The sequence below is a fragment of the Molothrus aeneus genome, chromosome 8 (genome assembly GCF_037042795.1).
Source record: "Molothrus aeneus isolate 106 chromosome 8, BPBGC_Maene_1.0, whole genome shotgun sequence".
Lineage (NCBI taxonomy): Eukaryota > Metazoa > Chordata > Aves > Passeriformes > Icteridae > Molothrus > Molothrus aeneus.
The window spans coordinates 17,230,968-17,258,321 of record NC_089653.1 but is presented as its reverse complement, the minus strand read 5'-3'; the positions used below and the strand labels follow the sequence as shown (position 1 = coordinate 17,258,321).

General features: G+C 38.6%; 1 protein-coding gene across 1 annotated transcript in view; it reads right to left on the bottom strand.

Annotated features, from left to right (window-relative positions):
• BICC1 (BicC family RNA binding protein 1) overlaps positions 1-27,354 on the bottom strand; it is an 89,697-nt gene that overhangs the window by 5,386 nt on the left and 56,957 nt on the right. Inside the window, exons 4-18 of the mRNA XM_066555033.1 lie at positions 17,661-17,740; positions 16,329-16,487; positions 15,322-15,375; positions 14,299-14,493; positions 13,127-13,378; positions 11,825-11,956; positions 10,701-10,887; positions 9,201-9,359; positions 8,640-8,836; positions 8,212-8,353; positions 6,991-7,147; positions 5,068-5,233; positions 3,831-3,870; positions 3,026-3,180; positions 1,175-1,328 (exon numbers count right to left, since the gene is read on the bottom strand). Coding sequence (XP_066411130.1) covers positions 1,175-1,328; positions 3,026-3,180; positions 3,831-3,870; positions 5,068-5,233; positions 6,991-7,147; positions 8,212-8,353; positions 8,640-8,836; positions 9,201-9,359; positions 10,701-10,887; positions 11,825-11,956; positions 13,127-13,378; positions 14,299-14,493; positions 15,322-15,375; positions 16,329-16,487; positions 17,661-17,740 — 2,229 coding nt within the window. The remainder of the gene's footprint in view (positions 1-1,174; positions 1,329-3,025; positions 3,181-3,830; positions 3,871-5,067; positions 5,234-6,990; positions 7,148-8,211; positions 8,354-8,639; positions 8,837-9,200; positions 9,360-10,700; positions 10,888-11,824; positions 11,957-13,126; positions 13,379-14,298; positions 14,494-15,321; positions 15,376-16,328; positions 16,488-17,660; positions 17,741-27,354) is intronic.

Sequence of the window (27,354 nt, the reverse complement as noted above, 5' to 3'; positions counted from 1 at the left end):
ATTAACTTATTAAAAAAATATAGTTTCTAAGAGTAAAACTAAAGTAAAATTTCAATTTTTAAACTTCCAACAATGTTTGAAAAGTCACTGCAAAACATACAGCCTGTATCTACAGAAACCAGTATTTAAAATCATGTTAGCCCATGCCAAACATATGGACAGCCTTCTTTGCATAGAATTGCCTGGGTTGGAAGGGACCTGAAAGATCATCTCATTCCAAACCTCTGCCACGGGCAGGGACACCGTCCACTATCCCAGGTTGATCCAAGCCCCATCCAGCCTGGCCTTGGGCACTTCCAGGGATCCAGGGGGAGCCACAGCTTCTCTGGGCACCCTGTGCCAGGGCCTCAGCACCCTCACAGGGAAAATTTCTTCATAATATCTGACCTAAACCTACTGTCTTTGCAGCCACTCCCCCTTGTCCTGTCACGACACAGTGTTCTTGTAAATTTTATCCCCATGAGGAGACTCATGCTTTAAAATCCAGTTTTGGCATGGATTATGACTTCCCTAGTGAGCAAACAGCCCAATAAAGCCCTGGTTGCTGTTGCATCGTCGACAGAGGAGAACGAGAGTGGTCTAGAAATAAACCTTTTTACAGGTCTGCTTCCAGTACACCTTGAAAAACTCACTCCATGACAGCAAAGAGTTTTCAGCAAGGATGTCTGGCATTTAACAAATATCCTTAAAAGCTTTCCTTTCAGACCATTATTTGGATAATCATGTTACACAAGCTTGTTGCTTTGTTTTTCTAAGTTCTTCTAAGCTTTCTGATGTTTACATTTTTATAATGGAGTTTTTCACACATTTTTATGTAAATAATAATTGCTTTACATTTCTCTCTAGAAGAAGAAAAAATTGATAGACTATTAGTTTGACCAGTGTAGCTGGAGAAGTAGCAATTTCATCCTCCAATCTATAGTCACTTTTAAAAGTCTACAAATACTAGAATTTGAAAAAAATTACCCTCTTTTTACCTTAAACATCTCAGCTTGTGAGTGTCGTTCATTTCGTGTGCTACTGCAACACAAGCTTACACTTCTCAATTTGTAAAAAAAGTAATTATATGGTGTCAGTAATTTAAATCCCTTGTGAAGTCAGGACACATTCATATCAAAATACATACTGGTACCAAAATGATTCTTTTCTTTTAAGCAGATAAGAGCTTATTAACCTGATTTGTTTTGTTTCCGCTTGGGGCTGCCAATTGAGGAGACAAAATCGTGAGCAGTGGGTCCGAGGCCGTTCCGGTCTCTCCAGTTATCAGATTCACTGCCACTCCCCAGGTGCTCCCGACTGCTGGACCGGGACAGAGACATGGATGAGCCCTGCAAACCACAGAGAGGAAATTTGGGCTGAAAACAGAGCTTTCATTGTGACTCAGATGTTTTCTTTGAAGCAGCTTGCTTGAAAAGCAGCTTTTAACGCTCACAAACATTCTTCTGGCAGTTGATCAATAGGCAAATAATTGCAAACCGGACACGAAAACAGCAGGTGTGCTTCAAACATGTGCAGTTTACAGTTTTTAAGCAGAAGTTATTTAAAGAACATGATTCAAAATAAATTGCTCGGTATTTCCAAGTTTGTTTCCAAAACATTCCATGGTATCAAATTCCCACACAAATTCTAGACAAAGCAGTCTATTGACTACATCCCTTCACAGGGAAGAGAACATAACAGAACATTTATCTGAAGATAAGTGGATCAAGTACACACTACTTGACAACAGTCTTGCACACTATACTACAATAACAATTCTGCAATGCCATGTGAATTTGTAGTTGTTTTGTCTGGGGTCTTTTTAAATAGATTTTCATATACCTGTGAAATACTTATTATCAACTCCCATCACTGTGAGTCAGAATGTAGCAATACAAGGCAGCAGTATTCCAAGGGAACACACCCAAAAGAAATTGACCTTATAAATATCACATACTTACATGAGCTAAAAACTATGGAAATTAACAATTTAATTCTGTAAACTTGTACCAAATTGCAGTTGAAAAGCATCACTTAGGAGGCAATCTTTTACACTAGTAAAACTGGCAGCCCTGAAGAAACACTGCTCTTGGTTAGAATCACAAACATATCTAGAGATTTTAGACATTAAGGCCTGGGGGAAAATCCCACCCCAGCTCAACCAAGACAGGAAAGTATGAAAAAGAAAATTGCAGATTTTGGTTGCAGTTTTTTCTTTCTCCTAGTTACTACTGCATCTCGTGTAGCCAAGCCTACTACGTGTAGCTGAATGGCTCAGGAAGTTGATATGCCAAGTGGAGAACACCAAGGCACATTTTTATCCCAGCTGAAATTTTCTTTTGCATTAACTGACAGGTATATCCTAGAGAACTATGAAGTCCCCTTCTTCAAGAAGCATACAAGGAGGAGAGAAAAGGATGTCTTCATTGAAGTTGGGAAGGATTACAGCAGGGAAGCACAGTAAAAAACAACTTCAGCATGCCTTTGAGAAGAAAGGAACAAATTCCCTGCAAGATTCCCATGTTGGGACTCTGAAGAGAATTGCTGGACTCTGTCTGCCTTGTGCCTGGGAAAATTCTGAGCCCAGTGAATAGGGCAAGTAGAGACAGCTGTTCCAGTTCTGTCCACAGAAGGAAAGATGAGCTGCTTGTTCTGCTGTTCTCCTCCACCATGCAGTGATACACATGATATAGTTTATCTGTCATATATGCTCTGTTCTCATTAGGTTACAAATTCCCTATTGCTGGTTTGCAACACTGAGATGTTTGGTCCTGTAAGTTGTTCAAAGCTCCTTTAAACAAATATATTTTAAGAAGCAGACATCTATGCTCTGTGACTTATCTGTGAAACAGATGTAACCTTGTGTGTTGGGCTGAATGTATTCCATATGCCTTAATATTTATGTAAGAAATATTTTTCACCATAAAAAAATATTTACAGCAGTTATCTGCAAGGCTTTGTTTTTACAGAAGTTAAACATTTCTCAAGAGAAACAACTGTATTATTCACTAGAAGTAAACTTTCATTATAGTACACTTTTATATACCTCATATGTGGTTGTCATGGAAGGCTTGTATGATACATGATTTGCTCTTCTTAGTTCCTTGATAGTTTCTGCAGGCATTGATTTAGAGAACCCCAAACCACTCCATGTATTTGTTGGAGTTCTCACTTCTGTTACAACTGGCTTCTTTAACATAGCTGAAAATAGAGACAAATCAGTGAATCTCAGCCTTAGTAAAGATACTGACATGATAATACTTAAGTGATGTTTGCTAACAGCCTGAGCCCAGCAAACAGCAAACCCTAAACATCTCCACTTGCTGCACAGCTTGAATCCTACCCTTCCTTAAAGCAATCTACTCTGCCAGAAGGGGCTGCATGGAAGCCAAAAAAATCACATCTGTTTCAAAGAGAGGACCTTCTGTTTTTCTTGTGGTGAACAGGTAATTTGGTTTATTTTATAACAGGGTCAAAAATATGGTTAAGTCCCTTACCAATTCTACAACTTAATTTATCTCTGAAATAAGAGGCCATTTAGCTGATATGACAAACATCTTAAATTTTAACTTGCATCCAAATAAACAGAAGTGTTAGAGCAATAAGCTCTCTGAAAACCATATTGATCATTTGCACATGGATGTACTTACACAACCTATCTGCAAGCTGCTTATATTGTATTTTATACTAGGTTGGTATGAAGAAATTTTTTGGAACATACAGCTAATATACAAATGTTTCTCTACCACTTTCAGATTTTATTAAAAATCAGATTATAAAACTGAAATTTCAGGAAATAATTTCATCCACGTGCTAACAAACTTTTCAGAAGTCACTGTTCATCCACATACCTTTGGTTGCTAGTAGTTTCTTCTGCTCATAGTCAAATGCCTAAAAATTAAACATGCAGAAGATAATTTAATTGCAATTCTAACTAAATATCACTCCCGTACTCATCTCTGTGAAAACCAAGGCTTTCAAAGTGGCCAGGGAATACACCTAGGAGAAACCTGAAATACTGCACAATATATTCATGGCAGCCCAGTTAGAGCCTAAGTTACTTAAAGTATTCACTCAAATATAGATAAAGATTTTTAATAACTATCTGATTTCCATATGAGTGAGGCTGCAGCAGTATTTACAAACTGCTTAGGAAGAATTTTTTCTTCAATTTTTAAAATAAGTTATCTTTCAAGCATAGTTTCTCTTCCTTAACTATCTGTTCTTAGCTTTTAAAACATTCCTTAGCAGTACAAAAAAGATAATATATCTTTGCAAATCTGGGCATCATAGTTATTTTCAATAATCTTTCAGGTTTGGTTCTCCTCCATGCACTCATCTGTGAAAGGAAAAGTATGTAGGTTTTGAGAGAATTTAAAGAACTTTTGCTTAAATTCTACCTATGTCGATGCAAGATGTGAAGTTTAAATACCCTGGATTAAACAAGCTACACTTTGTTGAATTAAAAATTGGGAAAGCTAAACACAAAACTACAAAAATGCTGTATTAGCCTGAAGTATTGCATTCTCTACTGAAAGTAAGTAGAGGGATAACTGAAGAAGAGGGCTGCAAAACACTAGTCTGACTCTTGTTCCACTACTCCATACACTTATGCCCACACTTAAACAGATCTAGTCTGAAAATAACCCTGTTACTGCTTCCTGACAGTCAAGGGGGTCTCCTCCCTCTTTGGGGAGATTTGCAGTAACATGGCAATAGTTTATATTTGTAGGCTGTAATTCACCGAGCTGTCACTGCATATGAAAAGTTGTAATATGTATTTTGCAGCTATAATTCTCTCCAAGCGACAATGTAAGATTTCTAACAGGCAAATGATGCTTGTGGAGACAAATACAGCCACACAATTTTCTGTACTTAAACTTTTCTTACTCATCAGAAGCATAAGAGCATTTCTGTTTTCAAGACTTTTCATTGCCAACCCACTCCTCAGTGAAACAGTTTGAATGCTTTTACTGAACTGGTAATGACAACTCAGTCTCCAGTCCCCAGTCACCTCTGCATTCTATGGCAATTTCACTCTGCAATTATCAGGATTTGCACCTCCTTGGCTTCAGCCAGGGGACGTACCTGCATGTTGACAAAGGAGGGCTGCGGGGCCAGGCGCGCTCTCTCGGAGTTCTGCTGGGCCGCCGCCGCCCGCTCGGCCGCCCGCTCGCTGCCCGGGGCCTTCTTGTCAGCCACGGGGCCCTCGGGGGCGCCCAGCTCGGCCTCGGCCAGCAGCCTGTCCGTGGTGCTGCGGGGCAAACACGCTGTTAGCTCGGCTCACCTCGGGCTGGGGCCACCTCAGTGCAGCCCTGCTCACTCAGCTCACCCTGAGAAGCCTGCCAGCCACGTTTGAGATGTGTCTGTTCACAGAGATCTCAGCATTTTTAGCAATATTTCCAAACGTGTCAGATCTCCTGTGTCTTTTTCTGTCAGTGAAGGAAAACAAGTGTTTCTCCTTCCTGTATTACCAAATACAAGGTATAGCTTATAAATTCAGTTTTGAGCTGTCTGGTATCTGGGATTATTGCATGCAATCCTACTCAGTGTGATTTCCTGTTTAGCCTTGCTCAGGCCAGCAGTTCTAACAGGTTCATTGTTGTAAGATAAAAAGAGATTGCATAATAGGAACTAAGAAAGCTGACATAGGCTCTGCTTGCTTTCACAGCTTCAAGAACTGCAGTCCTTCATGCCTACATTACCTCTTGGTGCAATTTTTTCTTTTTCCTAAACTCTGCCACATTTAAGGGCTACTCTAGAACAGTATAAACTCTTATTTTAAAAGTGTGGCATTGACATTTTCTGGAAAAATCCCTTTGCCCAGGATTTTTTCTCCTGGGAACCTGAGAACCGTCAGAGAAAAAGGAAAACAATAATTATCTGATTTGCCTCTCCTGTATTTTGCTTCTTTGCAATGTGTTTGGAGATTGTTTACCAACAGGTGATTGTTTCATTGGTTTCTGCTGTGAGTTGTTTTCACTCATTGGCCAACTGGGGCCAAGCTGTGTCAGGACTCTGGATAGAGTCACGAGTTTTCATTATTATCTTTTTAGCTTTCTGTAAATATCCTTTTTGTATTCTTTAGTATAGTTTAGTATAGCATTCTTTAATATAATATAGTATCTTAAAATAATAAATTTACCTTCTGAGAACATGGAGTCAAATTCATCATTCCTCCCTGCCACGGGGGCACCCCACAAATACAATAAAAAAGTGATCATGTTTTAGAAGCTGTAAACTACTATCCCCAAGGAAACTGTGAGCACTATGTCCTCAACAAAAAGAACAAGACACACAAACAACCAAATCTGGTTAGCAGGATTCCTTGGATTTTTAAACTGTGAAAGAAGAATTAAATACATATCATAGCCTTGACAGTGTAAATAAATGAAGCAAAAGAAAATATGTGTCTCAAAAGAGTGGTAATAAACAGTTCCCAAACAAACAGTGAGAACATGAGTACACTGGACAAAAACACTGCATTAAGGAAAAAAAACCTGTGTTGCCAAGATGTATTATGACTCAAACAAGCCTTTCCCACTGCTGGGTCATTAAAGAGCCAACCCAACCAAAATCAGCACTGAGACAAGTGTCTGAGAACATGCTGCTATGCCCTGAACACAGCTTTCCTAAGAAGAAAACAGCCTCAGGTACAAAAGGAAAAAGCTGTCAGAAATAATTCTCTAAGCAATCAATAAAGAAGCAAAAGCCCATACTTTAGAAACAGGTAATGAAAGTTGCTCTGACGAGGATCCTCCATTCTTTAGTGGAAGAGGAAAGACATTTTTGAACCCCAAGTCAAACAGGATAACAAAAAGCATTCAAAGTCTGCAGTTACCAGATAAACAGGAAGCTATACAAACCCCTAAAGTGATGGAAAATCAAGGCCAAATTAAATCAGTTCTTTGAGTATCTTATGACTGAATCACCTCTTCTGTGTACAAAAACGTGTGAAATTATTTAATGTTGTGGAAGTTCCCCCAATCTGTGTTTATAAACTCAGCTTACTGTAAGTGGGAGTTTTTGGTGCCTTGCAGTAATTCCACTGTTTGTCTCTTGGCACAGGCCTGCTTGGCAGAGCTCATCATCTGCTTCAGGTCACTGGTGTTGGCTGAGTGCGACGGACTCCGAGGCATGCCCACCTCCACAAAAGCATCATTGCAACCTACCAGGCCAAGAAAGGAGACTTCAACAACCACCCTGCTGTGTTCCAGGGAGCTCTCTGGGGGAATGAACTATGGGGGAAAACCTCCTCTTCCTCCTTACAGGACTGTATTCAGGTCAAGGTTAAGCAGTCAAGATTCGCAAGTTCAAATGCCCAAAAAAGTTGTCAGTATTCACATAGACAGTAGTCACACTAAGTATTTTCTTTCTTAAAATATTTATTTTAAGTAATATTCATTAATAACAAATGTGAAGGCTGACAATTCAAAGTGACTAAGCATTCTGAAGAAATTTGATTTTATACCCAGTTTTAATAGACTTTGCCAGGAGCTCAGGTAACTTCTGCTGGAATAAGAGCTCCCTCCACTTCATGTTCAAATATCTTCAGAACATGTTTTTAGAAATATTTATCACCCTAAATTGACAATGTACATTTTATTCAAATCAGCATTTCAAATGACCACAACCCCAACTAAGAGATGATCTCCTTGATCAGTATTGACAAGGGAAACAAGGCCTTTACAGATATTTGCTCAAGTTGAAGCGGAGCTGGCTTTCCCCCCTCCAAGAATGATGGGGACAGTTAAGTACCTTAGCTTCTAAAGGGCAGCATAACTGAAATGCTGCTGCAAAACACACAAAATTGTTTCCCAGTGTCATCTAGGTTAGAGCTACACAATTTTCTGCAAAAAACATTCTCAGTAACATTATGTCCTTTTGTTAAAAAGCAAAAATTAAGACATAATTTAAACCAGCAGAGTTTAGTTGAGGTGCTGTAAAAAATACTAAAATCCTCATAGGTTATCTCCCTCTACTCCTAGGGAAGAGAAGTAGTAAAATGTTGCAAGTACATTTATGTTGATTTAAGGTGTTTCTATCAACAGCTCAGTTACTACAGGCTCTATTTACTTTCCTTGACAATGACTCTGGGACATCCAGCAATATTTTCCTTAAACATGGTTGCAAAACAAATTCAGAGAGAATATTGTTACATTTTTGTATCATGAACTGTACACAGACTGTACAAACACTACCAGACAAAGGAATGCAGTGTCAAAAACTCACCTTCTTCACTATTTGCCTTGGCAGCCACTTGTTCTGAGGCACCGTGAGCACTTGTTTGCCTTACCCCATCACTGTGGTTTGTGCTCAACACGTTTTCTCCCAGCGATGTGGCAGACAGTGCAGCATACTTAATATTTGAGGCCTGAAAAGATTGTCACAAATCACTGAAGTGATTTTTATGTTTAAGGAAATATTGAAACAATTTCCCCTTTCTATATGTGCAGGAGAATGAGAAATTCATTCCTGGTACAGCAGAACAGTATGCTTGAATGTTCTATTTCTCAATCTTTAAGTCATATTCAAAACACTGTTGTGCATTTTTAAACTTAGTTTTATAAATCTACTAATACAGCTAGTTTTCTCTTTCAGCTTTTCTTAGTAGAGGTCTAGGACAAAGAAATCATATTCTCCAGTGTAGTATCACTTACCTTCACGTGACCATTTAAAGAAGGTGAACCTTTTTTACTTTCTGATTGCATGCCATTAACGTGGACTTCAACAGGAGTCAAGCCTGGTGGTGGAGATGGAGTGTTTTGACCATAATTAGGCACTCCAGACAGCAGAATACTAGTTAAGGTTGCTTGGGCAGTAGATGGTATCATTAGGTGTGGAATAGCAGAAAAACCTGTAATAAAGTTTGGTTATGTTCTGATTAAGTGTCTCATTTAACTTCTTCAGGCATTACACTGTTTTACCTCAATTTTTATGTAGCTATGATACTTTACTAAAAAGTTTCCATTAGAATTGCATGCCAAAACCATAATGCTTTATTTGGGTAGGTTAACTTTGCTTTCTACATAAAACAGATGAAAACACTGGCTGTGACAGCATATTAGGTTATAACCTTAAATTTGCATATTTATTCATCCATGTTAAGGTAAGTGTTGGAATTAAGGTTCCAAATAATTAATTAATCTTGACTTGTCAGCTGCAATTCTAATGACTTGGTGTTGCACAGTTCATTTAATTCCCATTAAACTTCCACTGACCTGTGGTGTTTGTGTTAGTGAGAGATGTTGCCCACAGTGTGGGACTGGGCGTGCCTGAACTTGGACTCTGCAGAGGGCTCACAGAGCTATTAAGGGCATTCAACAGAGAGTTTGGAGTAGTTGAGGTGTTGACTGACAGGGCTGTTGGACCTAAAAGGCCTGCAAAAAATTATGCAAGATGAATATTTAGTTTAGATGTACAGGAAAGCATTTTTCACACAAGTACCAATTGAAGAGAAACAAACAACCCCCCAGTAATTTGCACCAGCCTGTATTTCACAAACCAATTTTAACATTAAACCTGCTGCTCATTTGGTGCACATTAAGAGCACGTTAAGAATTCTTGTTCTTAAACTGGGCATCATATATCCAAGAAGAATTGGAACATCTTTTATGTCCTTCTACTGGACCCTAACTCCTGTCATAACAGAGTCTGAACTGGCTGCTTCCCAGCCCCAGCATCCCTCTGTATCCCCTCTGCTGCTTCTGATAGTTTGTTTCAAAGCAGCATCACAGAAAATAAAGCAACTGTACTGCACCACCTCACTTTCATTTCACACAATGACCTTCTGCTCAGAAACTCCTGTGTGAATCAACCACTACTTGGACACTAACAACTATCCAATTTCTTTTTGTACCTTCAATACAGGCTGCAAATAATCCCCCAAATCCATTGATTACTTCCAAAACCTTCCCCCAAACCAGCTCTTCGTGCAAAAGCATTCACAAAGCAGTTCAGCATTACACATTGTAAAGGTAAAGCCCCAAACCTGCAAAGTGCAGCATGACAAGAATAGTCACAGAAGCAGCATTAAAAATCACAGTCAAATGGCAGAAACACTTTCTCCTGTGTGACCAGAGGGAAGCATGTAGGATGGAACTACACAGCACTCCTGCATGGCAGGTCACAAGGGACAGTGCTGGCTATATGAGAACTCCGTTTCTAGGACCTGTGTCAAGATTTGTCACTCGATTCTTCTGGGACTACTTGGTTTTTCTATCCATACATTTCTGATACAAAGGTATTGGCAGTGTCAAAATAAAAACCCTAATTTCAGTCTGAAATATGAGCTATAAAATTAAGATGTTTACTAATTTTTGTCCTATATTTCCTATTGGTAAGGTCTAAACTAGAAGCATGTGGACCCCTCAATTACAGTGAGATACTGACCTGAAACATGGTGTTTGCTATGTTACCAGGACAGCGTGGGACATCACACGGCCAAAGCAGCTGTAAAAGCCACGCCCCGCCTCACCTGTATTTCCCTCCCTTTCAGCTGAGTGGTTTGCACACTTCCAGAGATTTTTTCTACACCTGATTACAAAAGCCTTGGAGAAAATTTACAACAAGCCCTTGAGAGGCTAGAGGCTGCTTTAATTCTCCGATGCTTTAACACAATTCTTACACAAAACACACCTCTGATAATTTTTTCTAGTACAATTGAATTAAGTTTAAAACAAAACTATATTAAAGAAAATATAAATATAATGAATGCATACCAAGCCCAGTGAGTCCTAGTCCTGCTGAGGACAAAATATCCAAACCAGGACAAGACAGACCAACAGGGCAGGAGACGGTAGAGGGATTTGATACTACGGTGACTCCGCTACTTTCAAGTCCCAAGAGACATTTCCGTGCCTCGTACATATTTAAGGCATTTCGTTCAACACTTTTTACAATCACAGACTGCAGGGAAAGAAAACAACAACAAAAAATGGAAAACCAGTGAGTAACACTGCTCCATAACACAGATCTGCAACACAGATAATTCTTCCTCATACCATTGCAAGGTTACCACAACCACAGCAGTGTGACACAGCAGGAGCTAACATCCATTAGCAACTATTTAAATTCAGGGGTGTGAAGTTCAGGAAAGCAAGACTAGGGATTTCATAAGGATTTGCAATGAGAATGATGGAACACCTCTCTAAGAAAATTAATTACTATAGTACCTTGGTGCTACTTGATAGACCAAATGTTAAGCACCTCAAGAGCTAGATAACTGAATCAATAATTAATATCTTCTCTTTTACCTTTTACTTTTTGTCCATCTTGAAGTGGACAAAACCCCAATTGTTCATTTAAATTTACCCATTAAATTCATAGCTGTCTGAGAATAAGGTAATAAGTTTCTGGAAAATTCAATTACAAAACCCAATTGCTTCTTGTACATTTTCTACAGGATGTTTCTTTGTATTGATTAAATATATCCCTACACACGGAAGCTCACAGAATGGAATGATCATTTAAAATTTTGACACAATGGAATAATCATTTAAAATTTTAAAACTTTGGCCTGCTTTGGCATTTTACACAACACAGAGTCCCCTATTTACACTGGCCTAATATTTTACAATAAATCCCTCCTACTTTATCAATGTATTCTATACAGAAGCTAATTTCTTTATTATTAAGCATTTAATGAAAGTCAAATCACCCTAAAGCAGAACTGCTGGATTGTTTAAATTGGTATTTCAAGTAGAAAATACATATGGCTTTCAAAAGTTTATGATCTGTTAAACTGGGGGGAAAGAGCACACATCAACTCATCATAAAAAAAAAAAAAACCAAACAAAAACTTTGTCATGAAAGTCTAAAAGGAAAATATTAGCTTTGCACAAACCTTGCTTGGTTGTTTTGGCTTAGGCTTAATGCTTATGAAGACATCTAACTGCTCCATTAGCTGTGTTATAAACTGTGGTTCTACTTCAATTTCTTCCTTCATATCAAACATGAGCACAAGGGGAAGGCAACCCTGAAAAGGAAGGCACAAAAAATTCCTAGCACTTGTAACTGGACATTTTCCCATAAAAATGGTAGCAATAAACTGAACTACAAATATTGTAATGTTTATACACCATGATGTAAGGAAATTTCTGTAAGTTCAGAAAAAATAGCAAGGATGACATTTTAGGGAAAGCCATTTCCTTGTATGCAAGAATACAGGAGTATCTTCCTGTCCCAGGACTCTGAACAGAGTTTGGTAGCACAAGGGTGAAATGATTCACTGAATATTTGACATTCCAATCAGTACAGTCTTGTCAGGAAAGGATGGCAGGATGCCCATACTAAAAGTCTCCCATTAAACTGTTTGAAATAAGGAAAAATACTTGTAAAAAAATCTCTAATTCACCATTGCCTAAGTCTTAACTTGTACCTTTCTCTTCCCCATTCTAGATCAGCTATGTAGATATTTCCTACTGATATGAATAACATCTGTAACACACTTGAAATACTAAAGCTTTAGAGTAAAACCCCCAAAAACTGAATGGTCCAGTCCTCACAAATTTTGTCCCTCAATATTCACATATATGAAAAATGTGTACATATGGCTAAAGGCTGTTGTGAAGTTTAAAGACCAATATAACAAAAATCGCCACAAATAATGATACACATCACCAGAGCTATGTTTATAAAAGGCCTTATAGAATTGTAACTGTGGCACTATAAAGAATGTAAGATATCAAAACAAGTAATTATTTCCTATGGTTTCCCAATTTCATTGAACACTTGCCAACATGGAAACTAAGAAATTTCTGACATTTCCCTCAAAAGAAACCTAATTACCTGACAAACATAGAAAAGACAGGTTGGCAAAATAAAATACAACCCATCACCCAACACCCACAGAATATTTCAGAAAACTGCCTCTACTCAGAGGCATATTGTTGTAAATTTAAATTACTTATGTCGGATTTATATTAAAAAGGTTATTTTTCAAGTCATGTTACCAGAGATTACAAATATTTTCAATAACTACAAACACTGACAAAACCCTGACAAAACATGAGTCAGCTGTTTGCAGTGTAATAGCATTCATTCCTCTCTAAGGCTAATTTGCATGTGACCTGTAAACATATGCAGAGCAAGCATATTTTCTATGACCTGGCAATTTTTTCACACAAGCTTCACTAAAAGTATTTACCATGAGATATTGCCTGGCAAGACAGACAGACTCAATTGTGCCCTGGAGGTAGACAGTGGATTTCTTCTGTGGGTTACTGGGGTCAGGGAAGTGGATCTGAGCACCAGTCCTCTGCATGATATGTTTGATGTTGCTGCCGTTGCGGCCCATCATAAAGAGATGATGCTGCGCTGCGATGTCCAGCTGCGTGCTCACAGGGATTGCAGAGGCCAGGCTCCCAGCCAGGTGTTCCAAGAGCATGGCTGTTCCTTCCTGGGGGGAAATGGGAGAAACCAGTGGAACAGGGCTCACAGGCACACAAAAGGACAACTCAGACTGCTTTCTTTCTTGTGGTGCATTCCACGGGCAAGATAAGAAAACGCTGTTGGGTTTGAAACCATGATTGATTTGTTAAAGGTAACGAAATTCTGCCCACTACTCCCATTTTATGGCCAAATGCAGCATTTAATTGCCACTCTGTAACAGGCAGTAAGACAATGCCACATGGATTGGTCCCAACAGACTTTTTGTGGCCACAAAGGCAGTCAGAAAGTCAACAGAGATTTATCTGGATAGGTACACTTGCAAAACTTTCCTCTTGATGTTGGGCTCAGATGTTCTTACTGGCTTGAGATCCACCCATCTGGGACTGTATCAATCTCTCCTACTGCCAGTTCCTACCAAGAACACTTTTTTACTTTATTAAGATCAACAGGCTCCTGGCAGCTCCTTGCCTTGGCTGTCAAATTCACACCCCCAGGCACTGGATTCAGTTTTATTGACTGACAGGGCAGCTTTCAACATTATATATTTGTGTGCGTGTTGAGAAGAGCTCAGCATGAACAATTTGAGATGGGAGGTGTATTTTGTGGTTTTTGTTTGCATTGTTTTTCAATGAAAAGATGGGTAAGACCTGCAAGTAATACCAGAATTGCTGAAAACCTGAGCAAGTGTGCAGGAGGTGAACACTGGATGAAAACCTTACCACCAACGATGCTAAATCCTGAACTTAAAACTATTTTCTATGCATTTTTACACTTCACCTGTATAAGTTAAGTACAGGAAAAAATTCAGACCCTTAGGGTTTGCAGTAATTGTACCATAGCATGTGCTCATGATGCAAGATATAGCATCTTCGACATATAAATTATAAATATGTGACATTCAGAAACCTTCTTAGGAGCAGAGATTACCTTCACAGCACTAGTGTTGTTTTGTGACCCTCTGACAATGACTGTAGCACCATACATTCGAGAGCGTTGCTTGAAGGAAACTGCAATGTTGTACGTCTGGCACACGTGCTGAATGGTTGGAGAATTAGGATCTGGGATGGGTTGGAGAATTCCAGCAATAGGCAATTCAAACATGAGTACCAATGGAAGCAGCTCCTACAACAGTGATGAAGAACAGATATTGAAAACCAGATCCATACTCAAACTACAACAATTTTATTCCTCAGTCATGATGCACTGGTCAGTGATGATTTAAGTGATAAAACACATCCTCTGTCCAGAGTTCATGGATAAAAATATACTGTCACTTGGAAAAAGACACCTCTTTTTTCCAGGAATACTAGAACAGTTTTCTTTTTTATGCAGAGGCTTTTTTGAATTTTGTTTGGTTGATTTTTTTTTTTCTCTCCAAAATAGCGGGAGCATGTGGAAAAAGGTTGTGTGACACATCTGGCTCAAAGATTGCTGTAAGCTTCTGGTAATTTATTTGATTTTTCATTACCCATGCCAAAATACACATAAGACTTGAAGCTATAAGGAAAAGATAGAAAATAGCTACAAGTGGAGAATGACACTGAATTATTTACACAAATTATACATGAAAATGGTTAAAATGTGAGAAGGAGAAACTGCCTTTCCCAAGTTTTAGATTCACACAGGATGCCTGAGCTTCCACAGGCCATCTGTGGTAGGTAAGTTAAGACATAATTTTCTACACAGTATGGAATTAATTTACATCTTGCTTAGAGTGTAGACTTCGTGTTCAAGACCCACTTTGGGCCAATTAAAAATTCAGCCAGAATGTGAATCACTGTTATAATATCCTTGGCATATTTCTCATATGGATTCTCACATTTGTTTTTACACTTCTGCTGTCACCAGACAGAGGCAGACAGGGGTTCTCAAAACTAGAGTTGTCAAAACTATACATTTTTCCCCTGGCAGGTGTTTTTAGGGGTACACTATACTGAGCTAGAGCATTACCCGAATTCTGACTCTTGCAGACTCCACTCCAGCTGGCTGTCCTGCAATAGACACCTGAAAGAGCAAGAATGTGAAAAACATTGGATCATATTTTCAAGTGAGGCATGGAGAAGTTATTCAGATAGCTGGGGTTTCCTTAAAACAAAACAAAACAAAACAAATCTAAGAAAAAAATCAACCCATTTCACACTCGCTGACATCCTAATTGTTCTCCAAACACTAGCTGAGAACTGTAGCCAATATTAAAAAAATGTTTCAGCATCTTACGTTATATATATTTAAGCAACTAGAAAAAAAAGGATACATCAAAAAATATAGTGGTTTAGGTTAAATAATGGCATTACTACTGTATAGATGTGCTCAATGCTAATAGTCAGACAACAGTAGATTTTTTTGAATGTTTCGAAATTACTGCATCTTGCTCAGCAGCCATTAGGACGCACAAGTGGAAATTCTAAGTACAAGGATGAGAGACTTGAAAGTAAACATTCCACCAATATTAGCACTAGAAAAGATGAACAACTTAGGCTCAATGATTTATTCTAATGAATTTGAACTCTTACAATAGGACATTCATTTCTGCTGGCTATTTGCTAAGTTTAGTATTCAACAAAGTTACACCATAAGCAAAAAGCACCAAAAAAATCAATCAATATGCTGAATAAGTCATTGTGTTGAACAGGAAAAAAAAAATTACAAAAGCAGATTTTTTCATACCATTTCTCCACCATTCACACTAAGTTGCTGACTTCTATATGTGCAAAGTAATTTTAGCTTAAAAAAATTAAAATGATTCATGAGCCATCACAAATTGTTTCCATCTGTTTTTAAAGATTTGTTCACTTAGGAAGCTCTGTACTTTCCACACAGTGTAAAAACCAAAAATCTTTTTCCCTGAATACAAACACACCATCCCCAAAAAACCCATATTGATGAGAGAAGTTTAGAAATATTTTATACTCTCAGGAATTACAACACAAACGAGCTCAGTATTAAACAACACTTACTTGGTTGCTTTTCTCTGCTTGATTGTTCCTATTTGAGTCTGGAAAATGGATATGGCATCCCGTTTCCTCCATCACTTTTTTAATATTATTGCCACCTTTACCTATCACATGAGAATGTTCTGTATGTGAAACATCCATCTTCAAGGTTACCCGATTGCTCTGGAAATCAAGCAGCCACAGTTTGACTTGGTCATAGCAGAACCCCAGTATTTGAGTTTTTAAGAGTATATAACTTCAAGAATGACATCAAAATTGTATTTCCAAAGTATTTTTGCTATTACTTAACTCCTACTCAAGGATGATGTTTTTAATAGGAATCAGTTGGATGTTAATTTGGTCTTGTTTTCTTTCTAGTGAGGAAATAAATAGTGGAGATAAATACCCCAAAGATGCATCTTCAAAAACAACTAATGCTTTTAAAACACCCTTGAACTTTCATCAACTGTGACTTAAGTGTCCTTCTGCAATTTATTCTGATTTCTTTTAATTCCACGTTCTTTCAAATTGAAGTCATGCACGCCTATTTGATCTGAAAGTGATACATTATGAAGACTTTGCAAATCAAAGCCATTGAACCAAGTAACTGTTTTTTCTTCCTTAAACACGTTTTTTTTTTTGGTACATGAATTTTTAAAACACACAAACACTGCCTACAGCTATTCTTAAAATCTCTATTGTTAACAGCTCACAATAATGTTGTTAATAGTTGTTCAAAAAGTGGTGCTTATCACTCGAATTCTCCTCTTGGCAATCTGCTCAGAGAGCCAGGGAGGTGCCATACAAGTACACAGGAGCCATACACACTGCCCCAAAAGAGCTGCTGCTGAATGAAAATAATTTCCGATGAACAGAAGAGACCCCAGCCAAAATCTAGATGTTTTAGAAATTCTGGTCCTGATGTTTCAGAGTGTAAGAATAGAGTAACTGTTAAACATAAAACAGTATAAACGCTCCTAAAATCAAATTTCAAACAGAAACAAAATTTTAGGTTCTCTGAAGTGGTTGAATAATCTATTGCTTACAGTGAAGCTGTATTTCAGATTTTGAAGTGAAACGCCAATTCAATGAACAAATCACTTATGCTTTTAGCCATATGGCAGGAAATATTATTTCTATATAATTCAGATCTGGAAAAGCTGCTTCAAGCAAGTATTTTTCTCTCAAAATGTTTAAATATGTGGGAATACACCAATATCAACATCTGCAAGGCATTTATTGGAGACTCTGCTTCAGAGCTTCCATAAATACCTTCTCTTGAAATGTGCCTATTAAAGAGATCAATGTCACCACAAAATTAGGGGCTAAGGTGTCATTCTAAGAAAGTTTTCTTACTTTTGTGTCCAAGACAGACATGATTTTCTCTTTTGCTTCCTTAACGTTTTCTTTTTTTCCAGAAACTTTAATATGGGGATCTATAAAAGAAATAAGCTTGTAAGAAAAATACAGTACAATATCTATAAAATAATTTCCTCACTGCTCAAATAAATTTGAGCCCATTATTTATAATCCACTGATAAACGATACCAGCAGCCTTTGGGATTCAGCTGAAGGCCAAAATGTCTTACTCCATCCCTTCTGCCCCACAATTAGGATCACCAGATGAATTTATTAAACATAAGAACCAACTTAAAATAAATAGAAATCAAATTCCAAATGTATATCACAGTATCATAAACATTGTCTGCAATGCAATTACATAGCTAAGCCATCCTATCTCCTCAAACCAAAAGTAACAACAGACAACTCTAAGCTTTTGGTAGCCCACCAAACTCAAACCGTCCCTCATCATCACTTTGAGATATTGAATTAGTCTCTACAAATATTCTTTGCAGTTTTAACCTGGCACTAAAGGTGTCTCCACCCAAAGTTTTCTGATTGCAGTTATCAAATGAAATTTAAATGACACTTTATTAAAGCAAATTGCTGAAATTCAAATACATAAATTAGCAGGAACACCAGCTGATGGTGGGTTTTGCCCAGTGAGATCTAAAATATTAATTCTACAGCCCACTTGATTTACATGATAATTATCAGACCACTGTCCTTAAACAACACAAGGTGTTGGGCTGAGCCACCAGGTGCAGCTCTGTATCCCATAATATACACCTGGTCAGAGAGTACAGATCCAACTTTGGAGCTAAATCAAGTACCAATTACTGCAAGTGTGAAAATGACACATCAGCCAGTTTAGCAGCACCATCTGGCGTCCAGGAGCACCAAGTGCCACAGTGCAAAATCACCACCAGAACATGAAATGTAAGTTCAGTTACAGCAAAGAAAGAAATGCCCAACTCCCAGCCACATTTCTGTGTGCTAGAAACAAGGGTATGGCATTGCAGGTGATGCCTCTTGCCCCTGTTCTTGAGTCCCCTGCCCTTCTGCAGTGCCTTTTTCCCCTATAATACAATGAACTGCTCTTAAAACAAAAATTCTCCACCCTCTTCTGACTCTTGAATTAATGTAATTCATTATGCTAGGCAAATACATACACTTTAGGGAATATAAAAATAAATATATTCTCAATGGCAGGAGAAAACAGTTGTAACACAACAGATCTGCCTTTTGTGTGACCTGAATGATCATTTCCCTGCTAAAGAAATGTGAAATAATACAACTTTAGGCTGTAAACCTGTTCTATTCAATTGAAAATTGAAACCCTTTAAGTCATGCCTGGATACTCTTTTCATTCCAACAGTAAAAATAAGCCTCTAGTCTTTACCACTGAGAAGTTCTGAGCACATTAAGCTGGGGAAACAAAAACACTGAAGTAACACAGGATTCACTGCCAAGTTTCATGAAAGTCAAGAAAAATGCAGCATTTTGAGTTCTGAGAAACAGATATATTTTATTTTTTAAAATGGAAAAACCATAGTCACAAAAACATGGTACTCACACAGAACCTACACAGGCTTCAAAAATCTGCTGCTTCAGCCTTTCACAATGGAGCAAAGTCAAACAAAACCCCAACTAAATAGTCTTAAGGGCAAATTTTCTTTTCTTTTTAAAGTTGTCAGGAAGCCATGTGGTTGTAATGCATTTAAGCTGTGAATGATATTTGAAGTGGATGTTGCAGTCAGAAAACCCCAGAAGCAGATTCTAGCACACTGTGTGTGCTCCAAGTGCTCTTCAAATGCAATCAGGAAAAACACAAGCCCAGACCATCACCACCACTGTGGAGCTGATTTTCACATATTGGTAAACATTGTATTTAAATACACATTTGATTATATGTAGGAAAATTACCTGAAATCAAGCCTGGCATCCTATTAGTACCAAAGGAGATTGCTATCATTTCATAATATTATTTGCTCACTCATGAGTGAAAATACAGTTTAGAATACCTATTTTTTCCATTTCTCATCTCAGTTGGACACCTCTTTTCTGTTGATACTGACAGCTTCAGCCAAACATCCTGTATTTCTACACTTGTTTGTTCTTTTAAGATGAAAAAAAGCTCAATTGCTCAGTTTAAAAACAAAACCATAGAAGAGCCCACAAGGCAAAAAAGAATCCAGTGCTGCCAGTGACAATTCTAAAATGTGCTACCAAATCTTTCAAAATTTGTCTTAAGTACCCCCTCCTCCTTCTTCTCAAGGACACAGTGGTTGGAAATGGATATGAAGCAGGTCAGTTTAAGTCAAAGAAATTCTTTCTTTGAGAGTTGTTCACTCTTTCCTTCAGTGAAACACTATTTAAATACAACATTCTCATCAAATTTTGCCTGAAAAGAGTTACTTGTAACTAAAAGATTTTAAAGTGTTTGAATTGGCCTTGTATGAGTTGAAAGCACATTGAAACTATGTATGATCTGCAGGAAAACTCACAGGTATCCAAATAGCAATCAACAAACAGATCATCTCAGCAAACAATTAAGAATTTAGAGAGAAAATTACATCATAATAACCTGATTTTCTGTGTATTACAGAAACAAAATTTCTTAATATAGCTATGGAATCAGATTGTTTGCTTTGCAGCTGATTCCATGGATTAACAGTTACATTTAATTTAGGGAAAAAATCCTACCATGTCTTAGGCACTAAGACAAAAATCTTGGTTGCATAAAACTCTGTATTTAATATTTGAGTTACCTACAGGTGTGATGGCAGCAATGCATTGTCAAAACCCCCAAAAACGTCCATGGCACTCTCAGAAGTGTGGAGAGGATTGTCAGGCACAAAACTGTGCCAAGTGTGATGATGTCTGGTACTGACAGTGCAGATCAGCACAGAGCAGCCCCTGCAGTCATTACCGCCACTGATCCATGCGGCCAGAGCACCCAGCCTGGCTGGAGGGAAAGTACCCACTGAACCAGGCAAACAACTGCCCTGGCTGGGGCCACAACCATCAACCTCTGTCCAGGTCATCCCTCATCCCTAAGGAGCACAGGGCTTGATGCCTGTTTTTACTGGGGGAAAAAAAAATCACCTTGTTCTTTAAGCTCCTCAATATAACTGGGAGTATGCTCCATATAAAACTAGAGAGAGCAAAGAGCAGGTGCCTACCACAAATAAAGACATGAGACACCAAAGCTTTGCAAGCTATTTGCAAACACAGAACAAAGGTCTGTGCACTAGAAGCATATAAGGCTTTAATACTTCATTTAAAGTGTAGTATCAGACCCTGGAAAAGGTTTTAAGTCATAAGAAACAACATGATTAGTGTCATGCAAACTATTAAAAATGTCATTCTATAGTAATCCATCTTTTCCGTCAATTTTGAAGGGCAGTATATTTTTCTTTAGGAATGGAAAAGATAAAATTCATTTAACAGGCCTTCCCCCCTCACTAAGAATGGAGGAATATTTACATAGAATAGAAAGCTGAAGTTACACAACAGACACTGCTGGAAATTTTTCTCAACAGTCTTCATTTTGCCAGACTCCTGCCTTCAAGCGGTCTTTTATTGCTCCTATCCTCAAATTCCTCACTCCACACTTTGGCAGAGTTTTCTCTCCCCAGTCTTTGTCCACAGCTACACCAGCAAGCCTCCAGCTTTATTGCTACTATTGTGTGTGACACTTCAGCAAACAAAACAAAATTCCTCCAAGCAAAAGTATATTTGTGCCAGTGCAAATGCATCTACACCAACTTCTCCCAGGCAAGAAATATTTCTAATAATGAAGCCATTTAACTGTGTAAGCCTCTCCTGAAATTCAAGTGTTACATTTCATGTCTGGGGCAGCTCTTCAGACTAGAGCTATGCATCCAGCATGTTTACAGGATGAACAGCCTTAAGTTAAGTAACACAAATACCAAAATACCACTACTCTAAAAATAGCCAGACAACTGGGCAACACCAGGGCAGATGACAGTCATTCTTAACGAGGGGCTGATTAAGATCTGAATAGCCCAAGAGTATTACAGAACTTGAGCCATTCAAACAAAAAGACAAAAGAGACCCAGCATTTTTAAGGGACAAGTTATGAAAGTGTCTGTCCCAAAAGCACCAACAAAAACACACTAAGCAATGTGAGAAGTTAAAAAGAAAAAAAAAAAACCCAAACAACAAATTAACACATAGAAGTTAGTATGTTCTCATCTGAAAGGGCAAATACACTGATCACCCTACAATAAGATGAAAAAACAGACCTATAAAACAAGTGAATTAAGCAAAAAGGTCAAATAAGGCTTCCTATTAATATGGAACAAAGGATAATTAAATTGAAACAATTTACTTAACGCCCATAAATTAGGAAATACTGTGTGTACAGTTTTAGGAGTGGACATTCCCTCACCAAAGTAGGTGATTGGTAATAGCCAAGAGAGACTTGAAATAGGCTCAAACTATTGTCATGGAAAAGCAACATGAAGGCTAAAAGCATGGAGCAAATGCTCAGGAGTAAGGGCACAGGCAAAGGATCTTGACTGAATAATAAAGTAAATTCAGCACTTGGTGCTGTTGGCTTACCAGTTGAAAAGAATTCTAATCCTCTCTGCAATACAACTCAGAGCACTCACTTCTCCTCCCAGTGCCTAAACCACAGAAGGAAAAATCTGCTTGTGTACTAAGGCAGAAAGCAATGAGCCATTTCCTACTGCAGACTCCTGAGTATTCTCAGAGGTATCACTCAACAACAACATGTAGCTTTTTTTGTTGGGGGCTTGTCTTTTTTCTTGCTTTTTAGCTGAAGTTAGACTGCAGCATCATTTTGTCTGAAGGAGATTTCACCCAGCTAACTTGGGCATGATTAAAAGCCTACTCAGACTCAACAAGGGCTGCAAGCAATTAATAGTGTCTTCAGAGGAGACATATCCTGAGGCTCTGGGCATTCTGGGGGATCTGTTTGTTGTGGACAAACAACTGATTATGAAATGTCCCTGGAAGGAGCTAGAGCCACTGCCTATATGTGAGCACACATTTGAAAGACTGTTTTCTCAGCATTTTTTCACTCTTAACTTTCCCCATTACTGGCACCTACCTCCAAACCATCTTTAGAAGAATTTCTGTTCAACTCAGGACATGAGAAGGAAGCTGAGAAAGAGCAAACACTTGTTGCACTGTTCTGCACACTGTTGCCTCCAGGGAAGGCAGTTTACACTCAGCCCTTCACTCTTGTCACAGTTTGGCTGCTGCCATGCTCTCACCTGAGGAGCATTAACCACCAGAGCACTGCTTTTCCCCCCTGCTCTGTAACAAGTATGTGATGTGCAGCTGGCAATCCCCTGCTCACTTCTGTCCACCATTTATAGTGACACACTTACACACACACACAGGCAGACATACACAGATATTCACAAAGCAGAGACTGAGTAACACACCGACCTTACACACACAGAAACCTGAAGAAATGCAGCACAGCATCTAGTAGAGCAGAAGAAAAGAACCTTGTTTCTCAAAGATTTCAGTGTGGCTCAAAAGAAAACATCCATATCTGCAACAGGCTACTTAAAATGGCTCTTAGAGTGAAGTATCTGTTTGAGGTAAGCCTCACAAATTGAAAGAAATGAGATGCACTCGTACATGAATCATAGCTGAATCCCACATTTGGATCTCCTAGCAGCTTTGAAACATCCCAGCAGAACACTGAAAAATCATGTTCAGAATGCCCAGAATTAAATGAAAATTAGCCAGAAACATCAGATAAGCTTTAAAAAATAGATTACCTGTACAACATTACGTTTGGAGAAATAAACTATTGATGACTGGATTTCGGACCACTGACAGAGGAAATGAAGTTGAAAAGACTTCTCTTAAAGCATAAGCAAAGAGGGAAGACAAGGAAGAGGTAACAGATCATATGGCAATTTAAACAGAAAAGTGACCAGATTTCAAGGGAGAAGGGGAAGGCCAAGGTGGAGAAGAAAACCTGAAAAGAAGAAATGAGAATGAATTAATTGTAATCACCAAGACACTCCATTTCAGTTACACAACTTTAGTTACCACCATGATCTGCTTAAATTCCTTCTTTTACTTCCAAAAAGAGCCTTCAGGGACATTTTGCAAATAGAGTCAGCTACAAAAAGGCACATATCATGAAGCCCTTCTGCTGCTGCTCTTCAGCCTTTAGGCCAAGCAGCCACCCAAAGCAAGGCAATTCCTCAGCAGGACACAAAGCCTGTCATGGCTTATTTTTTTTCAGCACGGACACAACAAATTCACAGTTCATGACTTAAATGTCTGTTGCCATTGCATCTCAAAGCACAAACACAGAACCACAACGCCTGGGAAAGAAAATAAGAAATACAGAGAAGCAAAAAGCTATAGTACTGCAAGATCAGCTTAATAGAGGACTTAGAAAACAGCCACGACATTCCTATCAGAAATAACACCACTGTATCTTCACTGCACATGGACTCATACTCAGGGTTGCAATTCTGATGCATAAACCATGAGATAATTTTAGTTTCTCACACACACATTCTCAAACAAGTCCTTGTGACTGTGTTTTTCTAAATAAAAAACATCATCTGACTCGTGAGCTGAAGTTCACGCCTGAGGGTCAGCCTTCCTTGCAGTGCTCCCCCATCCAGTCCTGGCTACTGCTGCACCTTTGAATGGCTGCTCTGACAGACTGCACCCACTGTGTGAGCCGGTCTGGACACAGCCCCTGCAAGGAGGAATTCTGGGGCTGGACCACCTACTGGTGGAACAGGCAGTTTGCAGCTGATCTGGGAAAAGAACCTTCATCTCCTGAAGAACAGTGACTTAAAAACTTCTTTTCGTGGAGGTGTTCAGAGCAAGCAAACATTGCCCACACTGCTCCTCTGCAATGGTAATTTCTTTGTGATATACTGAGAAATAAGAACACCAAACACCTGAAAGATGCCCAGTGTTGCCTTTCAAATCAAGAAGTCATTCCTGAGCTGTTCTCAGATGAGTTTTCTCTGCATCACTTCTGTCCATCTGTCTCTCCCAGTATTCCATTAATAGCAAAACTCACCTCTGGGAAATTAATCACCTATTGAGCATCTCTGAAATGTGAATTTCAGCAGTCACTCTGATAAATTGCATTTGGTGTCCCAAAAATTGAGTTTAAATAGAAAGATGGGCATCAGAGTGGAACACTCTCAGGCTCCAGTTTACCTGCAAATCCAATGCAGAGTACATTGCAAGGTATCTTCTTGCTAGAAGCTCCTAAAAATCCAAAACCAACTAATTCCAATTTTTACTGAAAGATCGTGACAAATTTGTACTCTCAAGTAATTTAATTACAGCAATAAGTTTATATAACTACATTCCAGGGCTTGAAATTTCAGTTTTACTATAGTTACTGCCAAGCACACTCACTGGATGTTAAGTCCCTTGATAATTCCCTTCATATTACAACTGTGTTTGTATTCTACTCCTCCCTTGTCTGGCCAAATGTAGGCAAATCACTGCTCTTCACAAAAACACAGCAAGCCCTGATCAAAACCAGAAAAGCCCAAAATCTTCCTGCTCTTACAGGAATGGCCAAAGTTCAAATCACTCATGTTAGTGTAGTTACAGTACAATGCCCACCTGCTGGCTCCTTTGCTACCTAGAGTTTCCTTAAAACATTGACCAATGTGAAACATTCACCAATGTGACCATAAATACATTTATTTCATCTTCCTCGGAGCCAGTACAAATCCGTGACTTTAAGCTCTGGTGGCTGCAGGCACACAGAAATGAGATAAAAGGCTCAAGCAAATGTGAATTTCTTTAAAAGCCTCCTTGCCTGTCACCTACCCTGCAGAATTAATGGCTGGGGCTGCTTTCTGAAGTGGCAGCAGTCTGGGATAAGTGACTCCAGCAAATGAGGGATTTGCTGCCAGCTGCTGGCACAAGGGATGCTGAGGGTTTGTGCGTGTCCAACTGCTCGGATCAGAGAGAACCAACACCAACTCCTGTGGCTGACTTTCAAATGGCCTGGGATGGTCTTTCTGTCCATTTATTTATTGCAAAACAGGGAGGAGTCATCTGTGCTTGAGTCAGCTGCTCCAGAGACAAAAGAAATAAACTTGTGATCTAAACACAACGGTTCTTTAATTTTTAAAGTACACAGTTGTGGGGTTTGGGGGATTTTTTCTTCAGAATGTAAGAAACAGTCTGCACTGACAGTTTCTCATTTACAGAGAAAGTTAATAAAAAGCAGATGGTGGTCATAATACAGCAACTACAATATGTGCTGTAATTAATCTGGCACTCCAAACAATCAACACAATGTCAGCAAGACACTCACTTTAAGTCTCTAAGTCAATTACAGACTGATTAACAGCAACACATTACAGAAGTTACTGACCATTTACCAAGTTGCACTGAGGTAACAAATCCTTCAGCTGCAATAGGTACCCTGTAGGTTAATTAGGAAGCTTAGCTCTGAGTACTTAAAGTGAATACTTGGGAGAAGTACTTAACCTAAAAAGACTTTTCCTCTCAAAATATTCACAAGCCAAACATCATAAACACAGAAAACAGTGGAATTTTTCAACCTTTACATCTCACCCTGAGGAGAGCAGCCACTGGCCAAAGAAAAACTGGATAATTCATGTGCATGCACTCATTTCAAATGGCAAAATATGCAAACATTGCACTCTTGGCAAGCTATTAAAAAACTAGACTAGAAGAAAGTGAGGCATAGGAAGATTGAGCCTCCAGACAAAGAGTATGTCTGCTCGGAAAAACGGTGGCAGTGCAGTTCCATTTGAAATGCTGAGAAAAATCAAAGAAAATCAGCCTTGTTTCAAGTTCTACATCCACAGTTGGAAGAAAAAAAAAATTAAAAATCCCTGTGTTACTTTTCCAGTAACTGTTTCTCTAAAGAAAAAAAATAATTACAGTCCCTTTCCAGCCATCTCCTACAAATATTTCATGTCTCACTAATTTGCTTCAGGAAAATGTAGTCCCAGCTGTGGATGAACAACATAAGTCAGCTGAAAATTGTCCCCACAGTTTATCTGCCTAAATACTTGTAGGAGAACACAAATTTTACATTAACTGTAGCAAAATCAAATTCTAGCTCACAAGTATAGAAAAAAACCCCTAAAAATTGGTAATTCCATCAATAATATATTTATGTTATATTCATCAAGTTGCCTGCAACTGATTTTACTTGGGTAAATTTCAACCAGCATTAAATCAAGGGAGTTCTGTAAATACTTGGGTATTATACCAGGCATGAGAGTTACTTCAAAAATTACCAGCAAACACTGGACTTAAAAGACAGAGAATTGCTGAGAGAAACCACAAAATATGACCCAGAACTCCCCATACTCCACCATGCCAGTCTAACTCTTGAATAGCAATGCTGGGCACAGGTTTATGTCAGTATTTTGGTTAGCAGCTATGGCTTCACATACCTCACTCTCTGGATAACCTTTAGCCTGCCCATGAAAAAGTAAAAAAAAAAAAATTTAAAAAAAAAGCAGAGAGCACCACCTCTCCCCCACAGCTCTTGCTCACATCTTTGCCCTGCCAGCAGATGAGAGCAGAACAGCAAAGGGCACCACTTGCAGACACAGGTTTAGAAATTGCACTTGAGGCACTCAGGTCTGAGTTACCAGATGTTCATTTTCAGCTGCTGCTGATGGTGGCAATGAGTGAGGTTGAAGTTTTAGTTGTAAAA